General features: G+C 40.8%; 2 protein-coding genes across 8 annotated transcripts in view; one reads left to right on the forward strand and one right to left on the reverse strand.

Moving 5' to 3' along the window:
* Positions 1 to 943: 943 nt before the first annotated feature.
* On the forward strand, positions 944 to 14,194 carry LOC125019250 (core histone macro-H2A.2). Of its 3 annotated transcripts, none has more exons than XM_047603874.1 (10): positions 944 to 1,132; positions 3,218 to 3,395; positions 4,419 to 4,525; positions 8,298 to 8,495; positions 10,786 to 10,890; positions 11,099 to 11,198; positions 11,302 to 11,391; positions 12,042 to 12,216; positions 13,100 to 13,217; positions 13,657 to 14,194. In XM_047603874.1, the coding sequence occupies exons 2-10, from the start codon at positions 3,224 to 3,226 to the stop codon at positions 13,765 to 13,767; spliced, it is 1,176 nt and encodes a 391-aa protein (XP_047459830.1). In that variant the 5' UTR covers positions 944 to 1,132; positions 3,218 to 3,223; the 3' UTR covers positions 13,768 to 14,194. The 3 variants fall into 3 exon arrangements, with proteins under 3 accessions (XP_047459830.1, XP_047459832.1, XP_047459833.1); XM_047603876.1 differs by having other exon boundaries at positions 3,223 to 3,395; XM_047603877.1 differs by lacking the exon at positions 13,100 to 13,217 and having other exon boundaries at positions 946 to 1,132.
* An 882-nt stretch (positions 14,195 to 15,076) lies between these two features.
* Positions 15,077 to 17,987, reverse strand: part of gbf1 (golgi brefeldin A resistant guanine nucleotide exchange factor 1) — a 71,455-nt gene continuing 68,544 nt past the window's right edge. For all 5 annotated transcript variants that reach the window (XM_047602774.1, XM_047602772.1, XM_047602773.1 and 2 more), the window contains one exon: positions 15,077 to 17,618. In XM_047602774.1, coding sequence (XP_047458730.1) covers positions 17,368 to 17,618 — 251 coding nt within the window. In that variant the 3' untranslated portion in view covers positions 15,077 to 17,367. The remainder of the gene's footprint in view (positions 17,619 to 17,987) is intronic.

The following is a 17,987-nucleotide window of genomic DNA, read 5'->3' on the forward strand; positions in this document are numbered from 1 at the left end:
CTGGCAAGTGAGTGTATTTAGTCAATAATATCACTGTGTCTCAATATACGTATTCATTCCAGATTTTGTAAAGCATCTTGAGGCAATGTGTATTGTGATTGGTGCTATTTAAGTTAAATGGACTTAAAGTGAATGTCATTTCACTTTTGTTGATAGCTATCTTACCATTATGTGGATGGAGTGATTTGTGATCTCCGGCACTAGTAAACGCTTCGTAGGCACCCTTTGTAAATGTGTTGTTTTCTGAGTCAGTGACTTAAAAGATGCTTTATGGAAACTCAACAATGTGTCAAGTTTGTATGACAGTCATGTGTACAAGATAAAGTCATTACTTTCATGAAAGTCACTCAAACCCCTAACCTGAAACACTGAATGTGTCACAAAGGCACACAATTGCCCATTAAGTGCGGACAGTGTGATCTAATGTGTAAGCTGAACAGATACGACAGTTTCTGATCTAATAGACAGCTTCAAACAATTATCTTCTCTCGGCTCACATTTATGTAGCTTTCGTCTAATCTTTTGCAGTTTATAAAATCATTACCACTTTTGTATTTTATTGTATAGTAACTAGCATTTTTATATTTCATTCTTTTACTCATGCAAAGCATGCTTGTGCTATAGAAATAACTGCTAGTATTATTAAACAAGGGGATTTGTTCATTTGCTGTTGAGCTACTGGAAACTATGCACAGCCTACAGTTACCATCCTAGAAAGATAGAAATATCAAGCAAAAACAGCCAATACACACTGTACGACTTTGTGGGCCATCGTTTTGATTACCATGTCGAATCTGTTGCATTTATAGGAGTTTACAGTATCAGTGTTGTGCCTGCAAACACACAATGCTACAGCTACCACCACCTCCAACCGTAGTCCTCTTGGAGCCATGGTAAGGGGGCGTTTTCAGTGGATTTTCCCTCTACTGAATTTTTCCCCTTCGCAGCATCAGTAGCACAGAGCCAGCCTCCGACCAGACTACGTTTTCCTGCTTGCACATTTTTTTTTTCTAAGGTTGGGATTACGCACAGGGCCAGCAAATAAAGAGAACCAAAACAAAACACACGGTCTTTCACTGTGCATGAGCATCTCAGGCTCGCGCTGATTCCCGTGAAAAGAGGACAAAAACAGGTAGAAACTTTGACCTTTTTTCATTTTTCATGCCTCGGCGCATATCCGGATTGACGGCAGAGCTCTCCTTACTTCCCATGTCTGATGTGATTACACACATGCCGAGGATTGGAGGCCAAATGGAAAAAGAAGGGGGCGGGCGGGGGGTCGAAAGGGAAATGGGTCGTTGTGGTTAACGTCGCAATTGTACAATAACAGACGAAAGTGCTCTGCCGACTGTGCACGGAATTAATTTTTTTAACAAGCCAAATGCAGCCAACACGTCGAAGCTAACGTTATCTAGCGGCTATGTTCAATTCGTGCGTACAACACACATTTAACGCATGTCTAGCATCGCAGTGTCAGGATTTTCAGCAATAAAAATAACCGAAAAGTCCGGCTTAACGCCTGCGTAGCTACGGCTAGAGTATTGCTCGCTCTCCTGTACCGCTAAGTCCGGTACAGGAACGTTAGCCTTCTTATCTCCGGTCACGTTCCCGTCTTTTTCCATTCGCTGCGCGTGCCGGTCACCACACGCGCACATCGTATCCTACAGTTTAAACGCAAGCGGTGAGCTCGAGCCTTAATTACTGCATCCATGTAAATGACGTGTGATCCGAGCGGCTGCTGCAGGCCGCAACCTATCACACCGCTCAGTGCTGCCACTGGTTCACATGGAACCAGGGGGTGTTTACCTTTCCCTGTAACGTCCTCGGCAAACATGTACCTTGAGGCGACAAAAGTAAAACGGTGTAATTCAACAATAACACATTTGTATGTACACACATACTTTCCTGTGTTTCGCTGTCAAGCTGAGTCAAAGACACCAACCTGAGGATATGTTTGTTCGTTTGCCTAATAAAGTTTCTCCAGCAAACTATATTTAAATAAAGACTTAAAAAATAAAAAACAAACAAGAAATTCTCTAAAAGTCTTACCATCAGGATTCATTTTTCAATTTGGTTCTGGTTGGCAGAGCCTTCTGTCCAGGAACCAGAGGGGTAGTGGTTCTATCCCTGCTACACAGAGGACATGCCAGCTGTCCTTGAGCAAGACACTGAACCCAGAGTAATTAGGTGCTTTGGTGTATGAATGAACTGTGACTGTACCAATAGGTAGAAAAGTGCTATGGATACAAGAGCATTTACCACCGACATTTTATTTTGTGAAAACGTCGTTTTTTTGTAATTCCACTGGTTTATGAGACATCAAAAATGTGCACCATAATGTGTACTATACTGCGCATGACATATTAATAATGATATTTTTTAAAAACGTCTACATATGGATCACATATCCTCCCAAGATGAACCCTTCCTAGTATTAATGTGCGAAACTCAAAGTGTTTGTTATTACCAGAAATAAACATCCACATTAATTGGCATTCATTGCAGAAAACCCCATCTCATAGAGCTGTGATGTTGGAAATTGAAGTAACAACTTGTGTGTTTGTGGTTATCTCCAGATTTTCAGCCTTGACTTTGACCCAGAATCCAGAGATATTAAGTCAGTCAGTTGTAAAATTGTGGTGTTGGTCTTTGTTTCCTTGAGTCACAGATACACTTGCATTTCCCATCTGTGATTTGAAGTAATGGTCAAATTCTCTTTGACATCAAAACTGGGATAAGGGCACTCCGTCTCTCCCCAAATTCCAGCTGAAGTAGGAAACATGTTAAATATGCTCCTGTCCACTCACTCTCTCAACAATTCATTCATTCAGTTGGCACTGAATGAGGACACTTTATCAGCCAAATTGATAAGTAGTCATTCTTTCTAAACTGAGTTTGCTTCATCACAGATACACATTTCTAAGTTCAGTGTTTTTACATGCAAATACCCTATAATGTTATATGGTTATTTTGCATAGCTTTTATTTTTTCCAAATCACATTGTTGCATCACGGTGCATGGCCCAATAAATGGAGAACTATGTCAGGGACAGATGTTCCCAGATAAGTTTTAAAAGTTTAGTAAAAACTGTTTTTTTTTTTGTTTTGTTTTTTTTTATCTTTTCATTCATGATTTTTTGTGATTAATAATCTGTTGAATCTATGTGTGCCATTGTGATTTCTGTTACTCACTTGTTGCGCTCCCATTGTGTGTCCAGAGCAGAATGTCAGCCAGAGGAGGAAAGAAGAAGGCCACCAAGCTGTCCCGTTCAGCCAGGGCAGGTGTCATCTTCCCCGTGGGGAGAATGATGAGGTATCTGCGCACTGGCACGCACAAATACCGCATTGGTATGGGGGCGCCCGTCTACATGGCAGCTGTCATTGAGTACCTGGCAGGTAGGGTGGCGTCACATGATTATAGCAGCATACATACCAGCTCATTGTCTGTAGAAGTGTGTAGTTCTCTCCATACAAACACTCTATATCAACACATCAGTGTGTTGTGGCATCTACAGTATGATGTGACTTGAGGTCTGAGAAATAGAACTTGATGGGGGGTCTTATAATGTGTTGCTCCTTTTGGTCCACTCACCTACCCATCCAAAAGTAACTGGCCAATGGTGATGTATCACTGTAGAGACCACCCATGTGATGATTTGTTGAACAACTGAAACTGAAATATGAAGTAAAATTGTAAAATTCTTCAACTTAAATTAGAAAAAGTGAGGGAAAAAGATAAATTCCTATAAGTGAAAGAAAAGCGAACACCTTTTTAGTTGAGATTTCATCGTAAGTTCTTCCTTTGAATGTACTTGACACATAAACTGGGTGAAAGTGTATCATACAGTGGTGCATCATATAGTGTTGCTTTTAATGCGTTTTGTATGATGTTTGTATTGTCACCCTTATTTTTGACAGCATTCTCACTTGTAGTAGCTAAAACATTTGCACACTATTAAATCAATAAATAGTTACATATCGCAGGTCCCATTATTCTGTATTGCATATACTGTACAAAACACAAGTTTTATATGCATTTCACTCACACCATGAAACTATTCACAAAAGTAGCATTATGATCATAACTTATACAAATTCCATGTTTAAAGGGAGTTTTTGCCACCGTCGCCTTCAGGCTTGACTGGAGGTTTCAGACCAGATTCTGTCAAGTGTCTTGAGACAATTTGTACTACTATTGGCATTATATAAATAAAATTTATTTCAACAGAGTTTGAATACTCAGTGCTGCAGCGATCCCGTTTTTTCACTGGAGTGTGTTGGATTTAATGTTCTGGCCTTTGCATTAATGCTGCTGATGGTCAGAGGACTCACAATGTGGAAAATAAATCTGTTGAAATACAAGAAAACACTGCACTGTTTGCCTGATGAGTTTCCACACTCTGTTTCCTTTCTTCTAAGCGGAGATCTTGGAGTTGGCAGGAAACGCAGCCCGGGACAACAAGAAAGGCAGAATAACTCCCAGGCACATCAAGCTTGCTGTGGCTAATGATGAGGAACTCAACCAGGTAAGACAGTGCTCTACAAGAGGCAGACTGGTATTTGTGTGTAGATATGTGACAGTATGAAAATGGCATCATGATCCTAGTGACCAAACTTATTACGGTTGTGAGTATTGTTGCAGTACTGGTAACATGTGCTGAAAATATATAAAAAGCAAAAACTATCGTTGCAAGTGATTATTCCAGGTTCTAAACCCTCGGCAGAAGGAAGCAGCTGAATCAGCAGTGAGCAGCATTCACTGGCTTAAAAGTCAAATCCTTCAGCTAGTTTAATGATGTTTAACGAAGGAGTGAGGTCTTTGTTTATCTTGACATAAAACCTGTTTATTTAATCACCATTGTGCTGTTACCCCTTTTTCTCACAACGCCACTTGCTCATTAAAAATGTCCCCAAAGTTTAGTAATGTTTAGAAAAACTGTAATGAATTTATGGGCAAATATGGACTTATATTGACTGAGTTCAGAATAGTTTTACACACATGTCAAGAGGAACTCTTTAACTTTCAACGTTACATTGTTGTAAGACAAGACAAAGTCTCCAAGTCATTATGGCAAGGACAAACTCCCTTTAATATAAATTGCAGAACTCTCATTGAGGGGATTAATCTGTTCAAGGCCAGCTGGTTATCAAGATAAAACAGATGGATGTGCAACAGTAGAGAAGGAAATAGAGAGAATTGAAAAATGGAAGAAAGCAAACTATACATCTATACATCAAGATAAAGCATACATATATATATGTATGTACAATACATACAATATACTGTATGCACAATATATATAATAGATTTATAATAGGTGAGAAGGATGGATAGACCCAGCATTCAAAGTTAAAAAGCACAGTGGGTATACAATGTGTGCATAAATTTACTGTTAAAAGAATAAACAGGAGCGCTAAAGCAGAACTATGCCAGTGATGATAGTAATTATATTAAATATGTGGAGGCCGATACAATGTATGACTGTACGACATACAATAAGCGGATCTGAAAATTATTCATAACAGTTAAGTTGGAATGAACAGCTGTCAACAATGAACACTGGGCAGGTTTGTGAGGGAAGCTGGATGAGAGAAAACCTTGACAACAGATACATTTCACTGAACCCACATTGAAAAAGAGCCTTTTATGTGTGCTTGAGCATAGAATAATTGACAGCTTTGTCCGGGAGGATTCGAAATCAGGGGAAAAACGACAAAGTGACAATCAGTGTTGGGCATAAAATCCAATTATCAGTCGGATAAATGTTTCAAATGATCAATTGAGAATTTCAATGAATAATTTTATTGTATATTAAAAATATCTTTAATCAATATTCACATCAATATTCATTAAAGTTTGAAGGATTGTGGAATTCTACACAGTAGAGGTTGGCAACGTTGACTCTTGTGCAACATTAAACATATGAACTGTATTGAAAAGATAATAGAGTCACACAATATATGAAGTCTAATTAGACTGAAAACATATGGCGTGTGTAAGAGAATTTAGAGGTGTGTGAAAGTCAGCGTGATATTAGAAAAGTGGGTATTGGGTATGTTACCATCTGAATGTGCCTTTATTGAAAAATTGCTACTTTATAAGTGCAGATGTTATGACAACTAGGGTTGTATTTCAGGAAGCCTGGGTCTCTGAGAGACAATACTTTTTTTTTTTTTTTTTTTTTTTTTTTTTTTGTTGGTCTTGAGACGAAAAGGTTTGGCAATTTATGTGAGCCCAGTGCTGTGTAGAAGCAGCTGCTGCTGAGGAGACCACCCTTAATGAAGTAATGAAAACCTCAAAAGCCCTGTTCGCACGGGAGTTTTACCTGGGGACCTCCGGTAATTTCTAATAATCACAGGTTGTCTCTCATAACACAGAGGTCCTCTGATAATACTAATCACCCCTAAATCGATGTCTCTGTGATTTAGGGGTGAACTTTTACTTTTTAACGACTTTTGTTTGATTTGCGGCTTTTTTGTGCCTCTTGTCGCTTAAGAATTATTAAGGATGTGCTATAATTCAAAGTTCGGACAGATGTTAGTCGAAATGTCGCCGAACTATTCGCCTGTTTTGACAGATGAAGCCATTAAATCAATCATTAATGTGTTTGTTGGCAAAGGTGGAGCTGATTTAGATACCGCCAGGTTGCTGGTTATTTCTTCCCCGGGACAAATGGTAGCAAAAATATATTTTTTATCATCCATTATAATTTGCAAAGTAATTTAAACTGTCTCTGATATTAGGTGGAATGAGAGTTAAAGACATAACAACAGATCATGAATTTGAGTAAAACACAGTTTGTTTATCCGGTGTAAATGTGCCACATGAAACACAGACGTAGGGGGTAGTGTCTGGATCACAGGACATCCTCAGGTAAAACTAATCCCGTGTGAATAGGGCTTTGGCATATTTCTATTTGCCGTCATCTGCCAGTGTATTAGTTTGCCTTTAACCTTAGTTACACTGCCAATACTGGTTTCACTGCTGTAAACAGATGGTGTACAGCTGAGAAGACAACATAGAACAATGGTGCAGACTGTACAGTTTCAAAATATATCAGCTACATCAGAACAATAACATAATGGCATTAGATATCATATTTTGTGTCTTCTTACGTCAGTTACCTACCACTCTTTTCCTGCCTCATATGCCTCATCCCTTTTTCTTTTCACTCCCATTAGAAACTTCTCTCCTCCTCTTCCTCCGCTAGCCTACTGCAGTCAGTCAGTTCGTCTTGATCAACTTTCTTATACTGGTTTTCTTGGATGTTTTTATTCCAGGGTCACAACGCAGCGGTTGTGAGCATGCACACACACTTGTCTAGTTTAACTCCGATTAAGCCGTAGGCCTACATGCCTACATAAATTGACTTTCAATCGCATTATCTGGGTTTTAGTCGAATACGAAGAAGTGGGAGTTACGCGTTTACGTGCGCTTAAATTGTCCAGTCGTCCAGGATTAAGGGCCTTAATCATTAAGGCATTAATTCGGTTTCTTCACGTGCACGTGAATGTACTAAATACCTCCACTCCGCCACCACTAGCCATGTGTACTTCTTTTACTGGGGTGAACAGGCAGCCTGTAGATTAGTTTGAGCATTGCTGCCACCTAGTGCATGGGGGCTTGTTAAGCGTTCAAGCATGAACCTCCAATCGAACGGCCGCATCTATTTCACATTCATTACAGAACATCATTCATATCAAGTCAGTCAGTATACACCCTATCAAGCATAATATTATGACCACCTGCCTAATATTGTGTAGGTCTCCCTCCCGAAATAGTTGTGACTCATCAGAGAATGGACATGGGCCTTCTGAGGGTGTCTTGTGGTGTCTGGTAACAGAATGTTGTTAGTGGGGGTCTTTGGGTCCTATGAGTTGAGGGGAGGGGCCTCTGTGGATAATCCCATAGATACTTGAAGAATTTGGGATCTAGTGAATTTGAAGGCCAGGTCAACACCTTGTGATGTTCTTTGTATTTTTTTAGTTGTTCCTAAAGTTTGTGTGTGTGTGTCAGGCTGCATCCTGCTGCCATCAAGGAGTGTCATTGCTATGGGTTGCAGTTGCCTGGTCTGGTCTAGGTGGGTGGTACATGTCTAAGTAACATCCATACCAATGGACACCAGGTCCAAAAGTTTCCCAGCAGAACACTGAATTGACACAAGATGGTCAATGTTATTTACTTCTACTGTCAGTGGTCATACTGTTATGCATGGCCAGTGTATTTTGAATGCACTGTGACAGTACACAGTCTATAAATAGGCCTACCTTTTATTTCTGATATTTTCTCTCCATCAGCTTCTGAGGGGGGTGACCATATCAAATGGAGGAGTTCTGCCTCGGATCCATCCAGAGCTGCTCTCCAAGAAGAGAGGAAGCCGGGTGAAAGTGGACAGCCAGGCATCTGTCCCAGAGAAGCAGGAGGGACGCTCAAAGGGCAAGAAACCCATCAAATCACCCAGAAAGGTTAAAGGCAAACGAGGCCGCAAGCCAAAGGTCAGTCTGCTCAACAGAACAAACAGAATACACTGGGAGATGGAGGGTGTCACCAAGACCTCTGTATTTTTTGCAAAAAAAATTAGGATAGAGAGTTAGAATTAGCAGTTAGAATTGTTAATGGTCAGTTGCATTGATTTGATTTGTGAAGAAAAAAATGAAAAAAGCTTGTTTATCGCTGAGTTAACTGCATTAATATAGGGGAATGTTTGGCAGAGACATTAACTTTCTGCTGTAATGTCACTGTTGTGAATATCACGGACTAGACATACTACTGGCACCACTTCATCCAGACCTTCATTAGCATGTGAGCTAATTAACATATTCAGCCTAAAACAGCGGATCAAAATCCACAAAAAGATGCATAACACTCATTACCATAATATAAATATGTTCCTCGACTTCCTTCCTTCATGAACCCATTCTCTGTAGAAAACGGAGCAGCAGTCTCTGTGCAATGACCATAGACTGTACAATATATTTTATTGTGCCTTTATTCTGTCTGTGGCAACAAATAGCACAATGACAGGGAGTTTGTAACAGTCATATTCAAAACAGTGTACAGAAGCAGGTGTTTTGAAACAATGGTGAATGAGTATGTAGATGGAAATACATTCTTCACTCGACACTGAGCCCCGTAAATTGAGTTCTATGTATCTTCCTTTTCATTTCATCATCTTTGTTTTATAAATGTCACAACCCAACTCAATGACTGCACCACAAAGTGGGAACCTACATCAGAGTAACAAAAGCAGATTTATGTCTGTCCATTACATAAAAAAGTGCTGACAGATGACAAAAGTGACTGTGCTTTTACAGTTAAGAAGTGGTTTCTCTTTAGGTCTTTTCAGCAATGCCTTTTATCCACAGCTTGTCAGGTGGAGCTGGTTAAGGTCAGTGGGACCAGCCAAAGACACTTGTACTGCCACTGCAAAGCTAGTAGGGATGCAGAGGTGTGTAAACACTATCATTACTATTAAAAAGAGATTTTGCTATTCATTCAGAATCGTAGAGATGAGAATCTTGATGTGATTGATCATGTGAGTCTGTTTTTACCATTAAAACCAGAAGAACATACTTATCAGATTGTTGCATGAATAAGAAATCACCTTTTGTTGGAAAGGTGTCTTGTAGGCAAGGTCACACAGAATGTATGTTGTCTCCCCTGTGGTAACGCAAAGGTTCATGAATCTTAGGATGAACGATAGGGAATAAATTCACTCACATGGTACAAAGAGATCTCTATATAGAGAGAATGAGTCTTTATACACAATGTTGCAGTAAGCATTGTTTGAATGTTTGTGTTTGTGAGGTTTACCTCATGGTGGCATGGACTGTCTCAGAGACAGAGACGGAAATAACTCTTCATACCAGCACATGCCATTAGTCTGTATTCACTATGCAAAACCACAAGAGCAGCAATTAATCAACATGCTAGTGTTGGGCTTTTATAGGAGCACATATGGTTATTGACAACAATGAATAATAATTGACATGATTATTAATTAATACAATAAAAATGATTCATTTATTCATAGCTGAATGAATCCCTTGGCAACAGGGACTAATAACCTAATAGTAAGTTCAGCCTCAAAGTATAAGCAAGAATTTGAAAATCAGATTATTAATTATATGATAACTAGAATCAAACTTACCGATCAACAGTAAGGATTAAAGGATTTGGAATTCTACAAAGTGGGCAATGTTCACTCCAGTGCAACAATAAACACACCAGCTCATATTTCAGTCTAATCTAATAAAAAAAGGGTGAGTGAGAGAAAGAGATTGTGTGTGTGTGTACACTACCAGTTACTAGTCAAAAGTTTGGAAACGCTTTTCCATTGAATTAAATGAGAAGGTGTCTGGTAGTGTGACTGTCAAGGTAAAATAATTTAACGTTAACAGTTCACTTTAACACCACAAAGTGGTGCTGCATCTGTGGATTTCAATGACGCAAGACTAGGAAACTAGAGCTACAAACCATTGAACAGAACACCAGGTAGTTTCGAAAGGACAACACATTAAATCTGTAATAGACCAGAAAAGACTGAACATGCTAACTGTTAGACCACAGCTGATACAGGCAAAACAAAGAAGAAGAAAATGACATCTTTGATTTATTGTCAAGCAGTGCACATAATATGACTCCACACACCAGTGTGTGGCAGTGCACCGTGCCCTCCATCTGGCCCTCACACCTTGCAAGTAATTATCAATATTACAATTAATATGTGTTTAAGTTGGACATTCTGTTGTGTTAAATGAACCATTTCTCTTCCATCCCACAAAGAACACTGACAACGACAAAGAGTCCGTACCAAACTCCACAGTGGAAGATGGTCCTGGAGATGGATTCACCATCCTGTCAGCGAAAAGCCTGTTCCTGGGACAGAAGGTAACCTGATACCTGTGTTAGACTGACTAAGGGCCAGTGCTGATTCTGGTGATCTGAAGCTACTGACAGATCATAAAATCAACCCATGAGAGCACAATCATCCTAAGGCCTAAGGGAAACCTGCATACAGTATCATTCAGCAGTTACACCAAGAAAGAAAACAGAAGCTGTCTTAACACACTGTGCTGATGTCTTTGTGAACCCACAGCTTTCACTAACAGAGAGTGAACTCAGCAAAATTGGAACCATCAAGGTGGAGGCAATAATTAACCCAACAAATGCAGAGATGGACCTTAAAGACGGAGTGGGTAAGGAGGACGTGTTCACGCCTGTTTCATTTCCTATTTGCCACTTGTCAGACGTCCCTGTGCCTGTCCTAGCTTGTGCTCAGCTGCTGTGCTATTCTTTCAGGCAACGCACTGGAGAAAGCTGGAGGCCGAGAGTTCCTGGAAGGAGTTAAGGAGCTGCGGAAAGCACAGGGGCCTTTGGAGGTAGCATCAGGTACAGACTGCCTGCACAGAGTCGCCTTACTGGGAAAACTTTATCAGAAAAAAATATCAGCACAGCTCTCAGCTCCCATAGAGCCACGTCCATACATGATTCACATAGAATGCAGATAATAGATGATCATAGTAAATATTTCACCGTATATTAACTTGACAATATGTCAGTCTGGACTAGGAACTGGACAAAGGAAGCAGAATTTTATATTCAGGTTTTGACTTTAGTGTAACTGCCAAACTGCCCGAACTTGCTAAATAAATTGTTAAATAAAAAATTGTTAAATGTTGTTAAATAAATTCACTAACACTCAAAGCTAAATGTTATAAAGCAGAACGTTAGCAGCTTAAAGAGTAAGCTGCTGCTGCTGCTGCTGGATGCCACATCGACCATGGGGGCTGGCTGCTGTAGTGGCAAAATATTCATGTCACAGGTCACATGGATTATAATTAATAATTCAAAATAATAAATGAAACCTTTTGGGGGCAATTCAGGGTGAAATCAGGTCACGTGTACCAGTTTTCCACTTTCCCACCACTGAATTGTTAAAAACAATAAGACTATAATGAATCTGAAGGCTGGTGAGTTGATTGAAGGAATGAAACAGGCTGAAATGTGGTTGGCTCAGAATGTGTCTCTGCCTCTCTCAGTGGCAGTGAGCCAGGCCAGTGGGATGGCAGCCCGCTTCATCATCCACTGTAACATCCCTCAGTGGGGTTCAGAGAAGTGCGAGGACCAGCTGGAGAAGACGGTGAAGAACTGCCTCTCAGCTGCAGAGGAGAAGAAGCTCAAGTCCGTGGCATTCCCTTCACTTCCTGCTGGACGGTGAGCTCCACCCTGACTCACGCTCACCTCTGATCCTTGGTGTGTCTTACACTAGAGATCGGCTCACTTTTGGCAAAACCACTAGAGTTTATCTGCTACCGGCAGCATGACATAATCCTTTAATTTAGTGCAGATGCAGGATATGTGGTCAGATTGAGAGAAAGACTGGAGCAGCCAAAGGTTAAAGCTACTACCAAAGACATCTTGGTAGAATGAAAGAATACAATGGAATGACACAAAAAAAAAGAGTTTCTCCCAGTGTATGAACAAACCACTCACTATCAATTTAGAAATAATGGTTTAAAGGATTATCTTATATAATACTAAATGTACACCGATCAGACACAACATTAAAACCAATGACAGAACAGGACTTTTATTTTATTTGTCACATGCACAGTTCTACACAGTACAATGCACAGTGAAATACATTTTAGCACCTGCAGCCAGTAGCCAGCAAAAAAACAAACAAAAAAACAGTAATAATTCCAAACAGCAATATATAAATGTATATAAGTATAAATGTATAACTGTAGAAAGGCAGTAGAGAGTGTGTCCGGTGTGGCTTCGCTGTAGGATCTTCTTGGCCCTTTGGAGTTTGGGGGCAGGGCAGTGATCTGATGGTCCACTCCTCTGAACGGACCCCCCTCTTGAGGGCCAGGAAATCCTACCTGGTGCAGTTTCTCATCCAGTTGGTGATGCTCCCACACAAGATGAAAGTAACCGGGCACCTTAAGAGCGAACTTTAAGTCTCTGAGGGGCCTGAGGTGGTACAAGTGCTGTCTGGCCTTTTTCAGCATGGTGTTCAAGTGTTGAGTCCATGACAGGTGCTGTGAGATGGTCACTCCCAGGTATCTGAAAGTGTCAACTCTTTCCCCCTCAGAGGCACCGGTAATGAGTGGATGGAAGTCCCTCTGCTGTTTCCTGCTGAAGTCCACAATCACTTCCTTTGTTTTGCTGATGTTCAGCAGGAGGTGGTTCTCCCCGCCCCAGTCCTCCAGGTGGGACTCCTCCCTCCTTTAGGCTGTCTCGTCATTGTGGGACATTAGTTCCACGACAGCGGTCTTGAACCACCTGTGGTCTGCTGGTCAGGAAGCAGCTTAGAGACCAGTAAATGCTGAGCTGTAGTCACATCGTTTCTCTTATTAACCATCTTGTTACAATTCAGTGTTCTTTAGGAACAATTAAAAAAACATGAAGAACAGCACGAGGTGTTGACCTGGCCTCTGTGACACAAAGCTGCCCATGTCCATTCTCTGATGAGGCACAACTGTTTTGGAGACATGAGGGAGACCTATACAATATTAGGAAGGTGGTCATAATGTTATGCCTGATCTTAGACTTTAATGATCCACAAGGGAATTTGCTTGGTCACAGTAGTTTGTTAAACTGAGAAACAACAGATAGAGATTCATTCATCAACCTCCTTCTTTCCCACAGGAATGGATTCCCAAAGCAGACGGCTGCTCAGCTCATCCTCAAGGCCATCTCCAACCATTTCGTGTCGTCCACCAGCTCCTCCCTGAAAAACATTTACTTTGTTCTGTTTGACAGCGAGAGCATTGGAATATACCTTCAGGAGATGGCCAAGCTGGATGCGAAGTGAGGATTCCTAGTTTTAGGGGGTTTGTTTTTCTAATTGTTGTTCGTCACTGATGGCGTAGGTAGGTGACACGGCAGCAGCGGGGTTTTGATGTGGAATGTTTCTTGGTTAAAGAGGAAAACAATGTTTGTGCGTGGAGTGCTGTTCATATTTATGTTCCTCTGTCCTTTCAAAAAAGATTCTTTATAGAGTAGATATTTTCAGTCCATGCAGTTACGGCTCCTTGTTTCACTGATGTTTTTACATTCCGTGTACAAATATAACAGTTTTTTCCTGGCCTCTGTAGTTTCTGATACAGTTAGTTTACTAAAAAATAAAAAAAAAAATGTGGTTCTCATTCTGCTTTAAAATAAAACAAAGATGTTTTACACCAGAGGTCTACTTAGACTTCCAACGCCCATTTCTACCGTTTTGTCTGAAAACATCACAGATGAGTTTTACAGCACAGATAACATGCACACACACTGCAATACACAGCCTGGCCAAAAAAACACCTGGATTTAACCAACCATCCTATTGGATAATTACTGCATGTGCAGTTATCTTTCAGCTGACAAAAAGTTATTTAACCCCAACTGATGCAATGAGTAGCTTCTCTTTTCTTCATTAACCATGTGGAAAGTCACATCTCGTGGTGGTGGAGAAGATGTTAGTCTGTTTGAGAAGGTTCAAATCATTGGCTGCATCAAGCAGATGAAACATCTAAGGAGATTGAAGCAGATTGGGTTAAGAACTGTCCAACTCATTATTAAAAACTGGAAGGATAGTGGGAACAGTGGTCTGATGAGTCCAGATTTACCCCATCATGCCTAGTGTCTACTGTACCAGCCTGTGGGGGCAGTGCTATGATCTGGGGTTGCTGCAGTTGCTCAGGTCTAGGTTCAGCAACATTATGTCCAAAGAATGAGGTCAGCTGACTACCTGAATGACCAGGTTATTCCATCATTTTTTTCTTTCTTGATGGAGTGGGTATATTCCAGGATGACAATGCCAGAACTCACTGGGCTCAATAATGAAGTGGTTCAGGGATCATCAGAGATCATTTGGACACATGGATTGTCCACCACAGAGTGTGGACCTGAACCCCATTGAGAATCTTTGAGATGAGCAGTAGAAGACTTTGTGCAGTGGTCAGACTCTCCAATCATCAATACAAGATCTTGGTGAAAAATGAATGCAACACTGGAGATGATATCCTCTCTGAATATAGTTTGTTTTCCAAAGACTAAAAAAACAAAAAAACAACACAAATGTCAGCACCTTCTTTAGATTATATTTATTCCATAGTAAAAATTATGTTATTTAATTATATATATTTATATATATACACACACATTATATTCACGTTACTTTCCTGTTCAAGCAAGAATCTGCTCCTGATAAAGAGTCCCGTACAACAGCTAAACCCACAGCTTACATGTTGGCTTTAAAAGGCTGTAGTGTTACTGACTGACACACACACACACACACACACTACTGTACTGCAGAGCAAAATCCATCTCCTCTTACCCAGTTCAATAAATAACATTCAACACCACTTAGAGAATGCCAGGGTCTTTTAGAATAAATCTGAAGCTTTTAGGCCACATCTACACACCTCAAAGACACTGTTTGGCATTAATTGTTGCACGACTCAATTTGTCAAGATTACGTGTTTTGGTCCACAGGGCACAAGAAAGGGCATGCAAGAAAGAAGTCAGCACACATCTGGGGAAGCAAAGTCCAGCAGCTGATTAAGAACTATGATCACAACTGAATAAGCACTGCAGGAATATATATATATGAAATACTGAATTCTGAAACCTGAATGATTTGCTACTGTGGTGTTTTGGTGATTGAAAGCAGTGGCCCTGAAGTCAATCAGTGGGTTTGGTGTGGTGGTGATTTTTACTGCTGCTTCCCTCCTTGGTATCTCATGATCTCAAACATATGAGCACAAACAACGAGCAGACACAAAGATAGTTGGTGTGAGGTCACTACGTGAAAAAGAAAATGGCAAGCTCACCACAAACTTCCTTTAACTCGTCTACACTTTTTATGCATCAGGAAACGTCGCTCTGTTCCCATGAACTCGGGTGATTCCTATTGAACAGAGCTCTGGAAACAGAAAGCGGATCAAGACACCCCTGAGTTGAACCGAGGTGCCTTCGAACGAGCAAAAATGACGTTAAGGATTCAAAAAACTGAAGGTGAATGAAGGCGATCTCTGTCCAATGACTCAATGTAAATCATGCGCTGCAAATAGAATAAACACCAGAATTTAACATGGTTTCCCAGATCCTACAAAGTGGTATCAGTGGTAATCTGATTTCAACATGAAGCATTGGTGGTGTTAACTTAGTGTTCTTCTGGGTTTCCGTAGATTTCCTTGTAATAGGAGAGCATTCCATGAAGGGGGTTCTGGGGATTATTCAAGCTACACAAACATTGTACACAAATATGCGTGAAAAAAAGAAATCAGTACAGGCAATGTCTCTGTGGCATGGTCATGACCGAACATAAAATAAAAAACTGACAGCTATATAAATAAGGTCATTTATTTTGTCGTTCTGTACAATTCAGAAACAGACACTGATCCCCGATGATGTGATATCAGTAACAGCTCTGTGAACATCCGGCTGGAGTGACAGCTTTTCTCTAATCAACAACATGCACAACTCCTAACTTGTACGAATCTTTACTTTCCCAGCTAAATCTCTAGATTATTACGAAGCACAGGCATATGAGCAGAGCGGTGAGGTCAGCCTGGTCTCGTCAAGTTAATGCCTGGGGTAGGGTATCATCTGAGGAGCCTAGACTAAACCCTAACATCCAGTCTGTTATACCACACTATGAGTCGTATGACTTCACCGCATCATTTCCTCCCATTTGGTTGATAAAAGCTTCAGTGTCCCACTCTTTTAGTCCATTCCTGCTTTTGGTCATTTTAGGAGATTTTAAGATAGTAAAAAAAAAAAAGAAAAGAAAAAAAAACACCAGACTTAGAATTTAAAGCCTTCCTCACCTCGCCAAGAATAAAATTGGTGGGGAAATCCAGTTGTTATTGTATTAGTCTAAAATATACCCAACATGCTGATTCTAAAAGTGCTGGAATCAGCCACTAAATTGCTCATAGGTGACATAACAAACTGTCCCCAGGTTATCAACACACCCAAATTGCCCCTCAAAAATATTGATTACACAATGACAGCACTGTCAGTGCTACAGATTTGCTCATTTTTATTTACAAACCCACTATACTTTGATCAGAATTAGATTTTTCTGCTGAATGTTTTGTTGCCACATATCTGGGCATGTTGTCGTTATTTAACCACTGGAAATAGAAGGTGGCAAAAAAAGGCAAAAAGGAAAGAAGGTGGTCCAGCAAACTATGTCTTTAAAACAGTGTCACACGTTGAGGGGAATTCTTCCTTTAAGTCGAAGGTGCCATCATCGTCCAAGTCGTCTCATCACACATATAACATCGTGTCAGACTTGGTGACAAGCTGCTCTTGAAGTTATAGTTGGGTCCAGTCGTTGAAACGTGTGGCTGGGGGGCAGATGGGTTTTCACTTGACCTCGTCAGAAGGACTCGTGGGTCTGGGACCGGGAAGCAGCGGTACAGGGGAAGTGGCTTCGATGAGGGCAGGGTTCAGGATGATTGGCAGGGACATGGGCGGGACCCCAACCTGCAGGGGGGAGGCCAGGGGCTGCAGGATGAGGGGGGACTGGCTAAGGGGTGAGGGAGCCTGGGCAGGAGACATTGCATGCACTGGCATGGGAGGAATGGAGGGAGGGACTGGAGATGACCGATCTGGTCCTAGAAAACAAAACAACAGACATGTCAACATGTTTCAAGCTCAGCTAATGGAAAACAACTAGAAACTAGAGCAGACTTTCAGATCTTGTTTCAGCACTTGAGGGGTTTAGGCTAGGATGCAGTAGGACTGTACTGATGTACTGTAGTGTTTCAGTTCAGACCAAGTCCCAGCCACTAACATGGTGGAGCTTATGACCTATACTGCAGCCAGCCACCAGGGGGAGCTCTACTTGCTTTGGCTTCACTGTTTAGGATCTGAGGCCCTTTTTGCTACAGTCTATGGCTACAACGTTTTCTTCTTAGTCTTATCTGCCATTTAACTAAATATCTTGGGGAAGTTTTGGAATGTTGCAAGAATACAGTACATCT

Source organism: Mugil cephalus, chromosome 13, assembly GCF_022458985.1.
Source record: "Mugil cephalus isolate CIBA_MC_2020 chromosome 13, CIBA_Mcephalus_1.1, whole genome shotgun sequence".
In the NCBI taxonomy this organism is placed as follows: domain Eukaryota; kingdom Metazoa; phylum Chordata; class Actinopteri; order Mugiliformes; family Mugilidae; genus Mugil; species Mugil cephalus.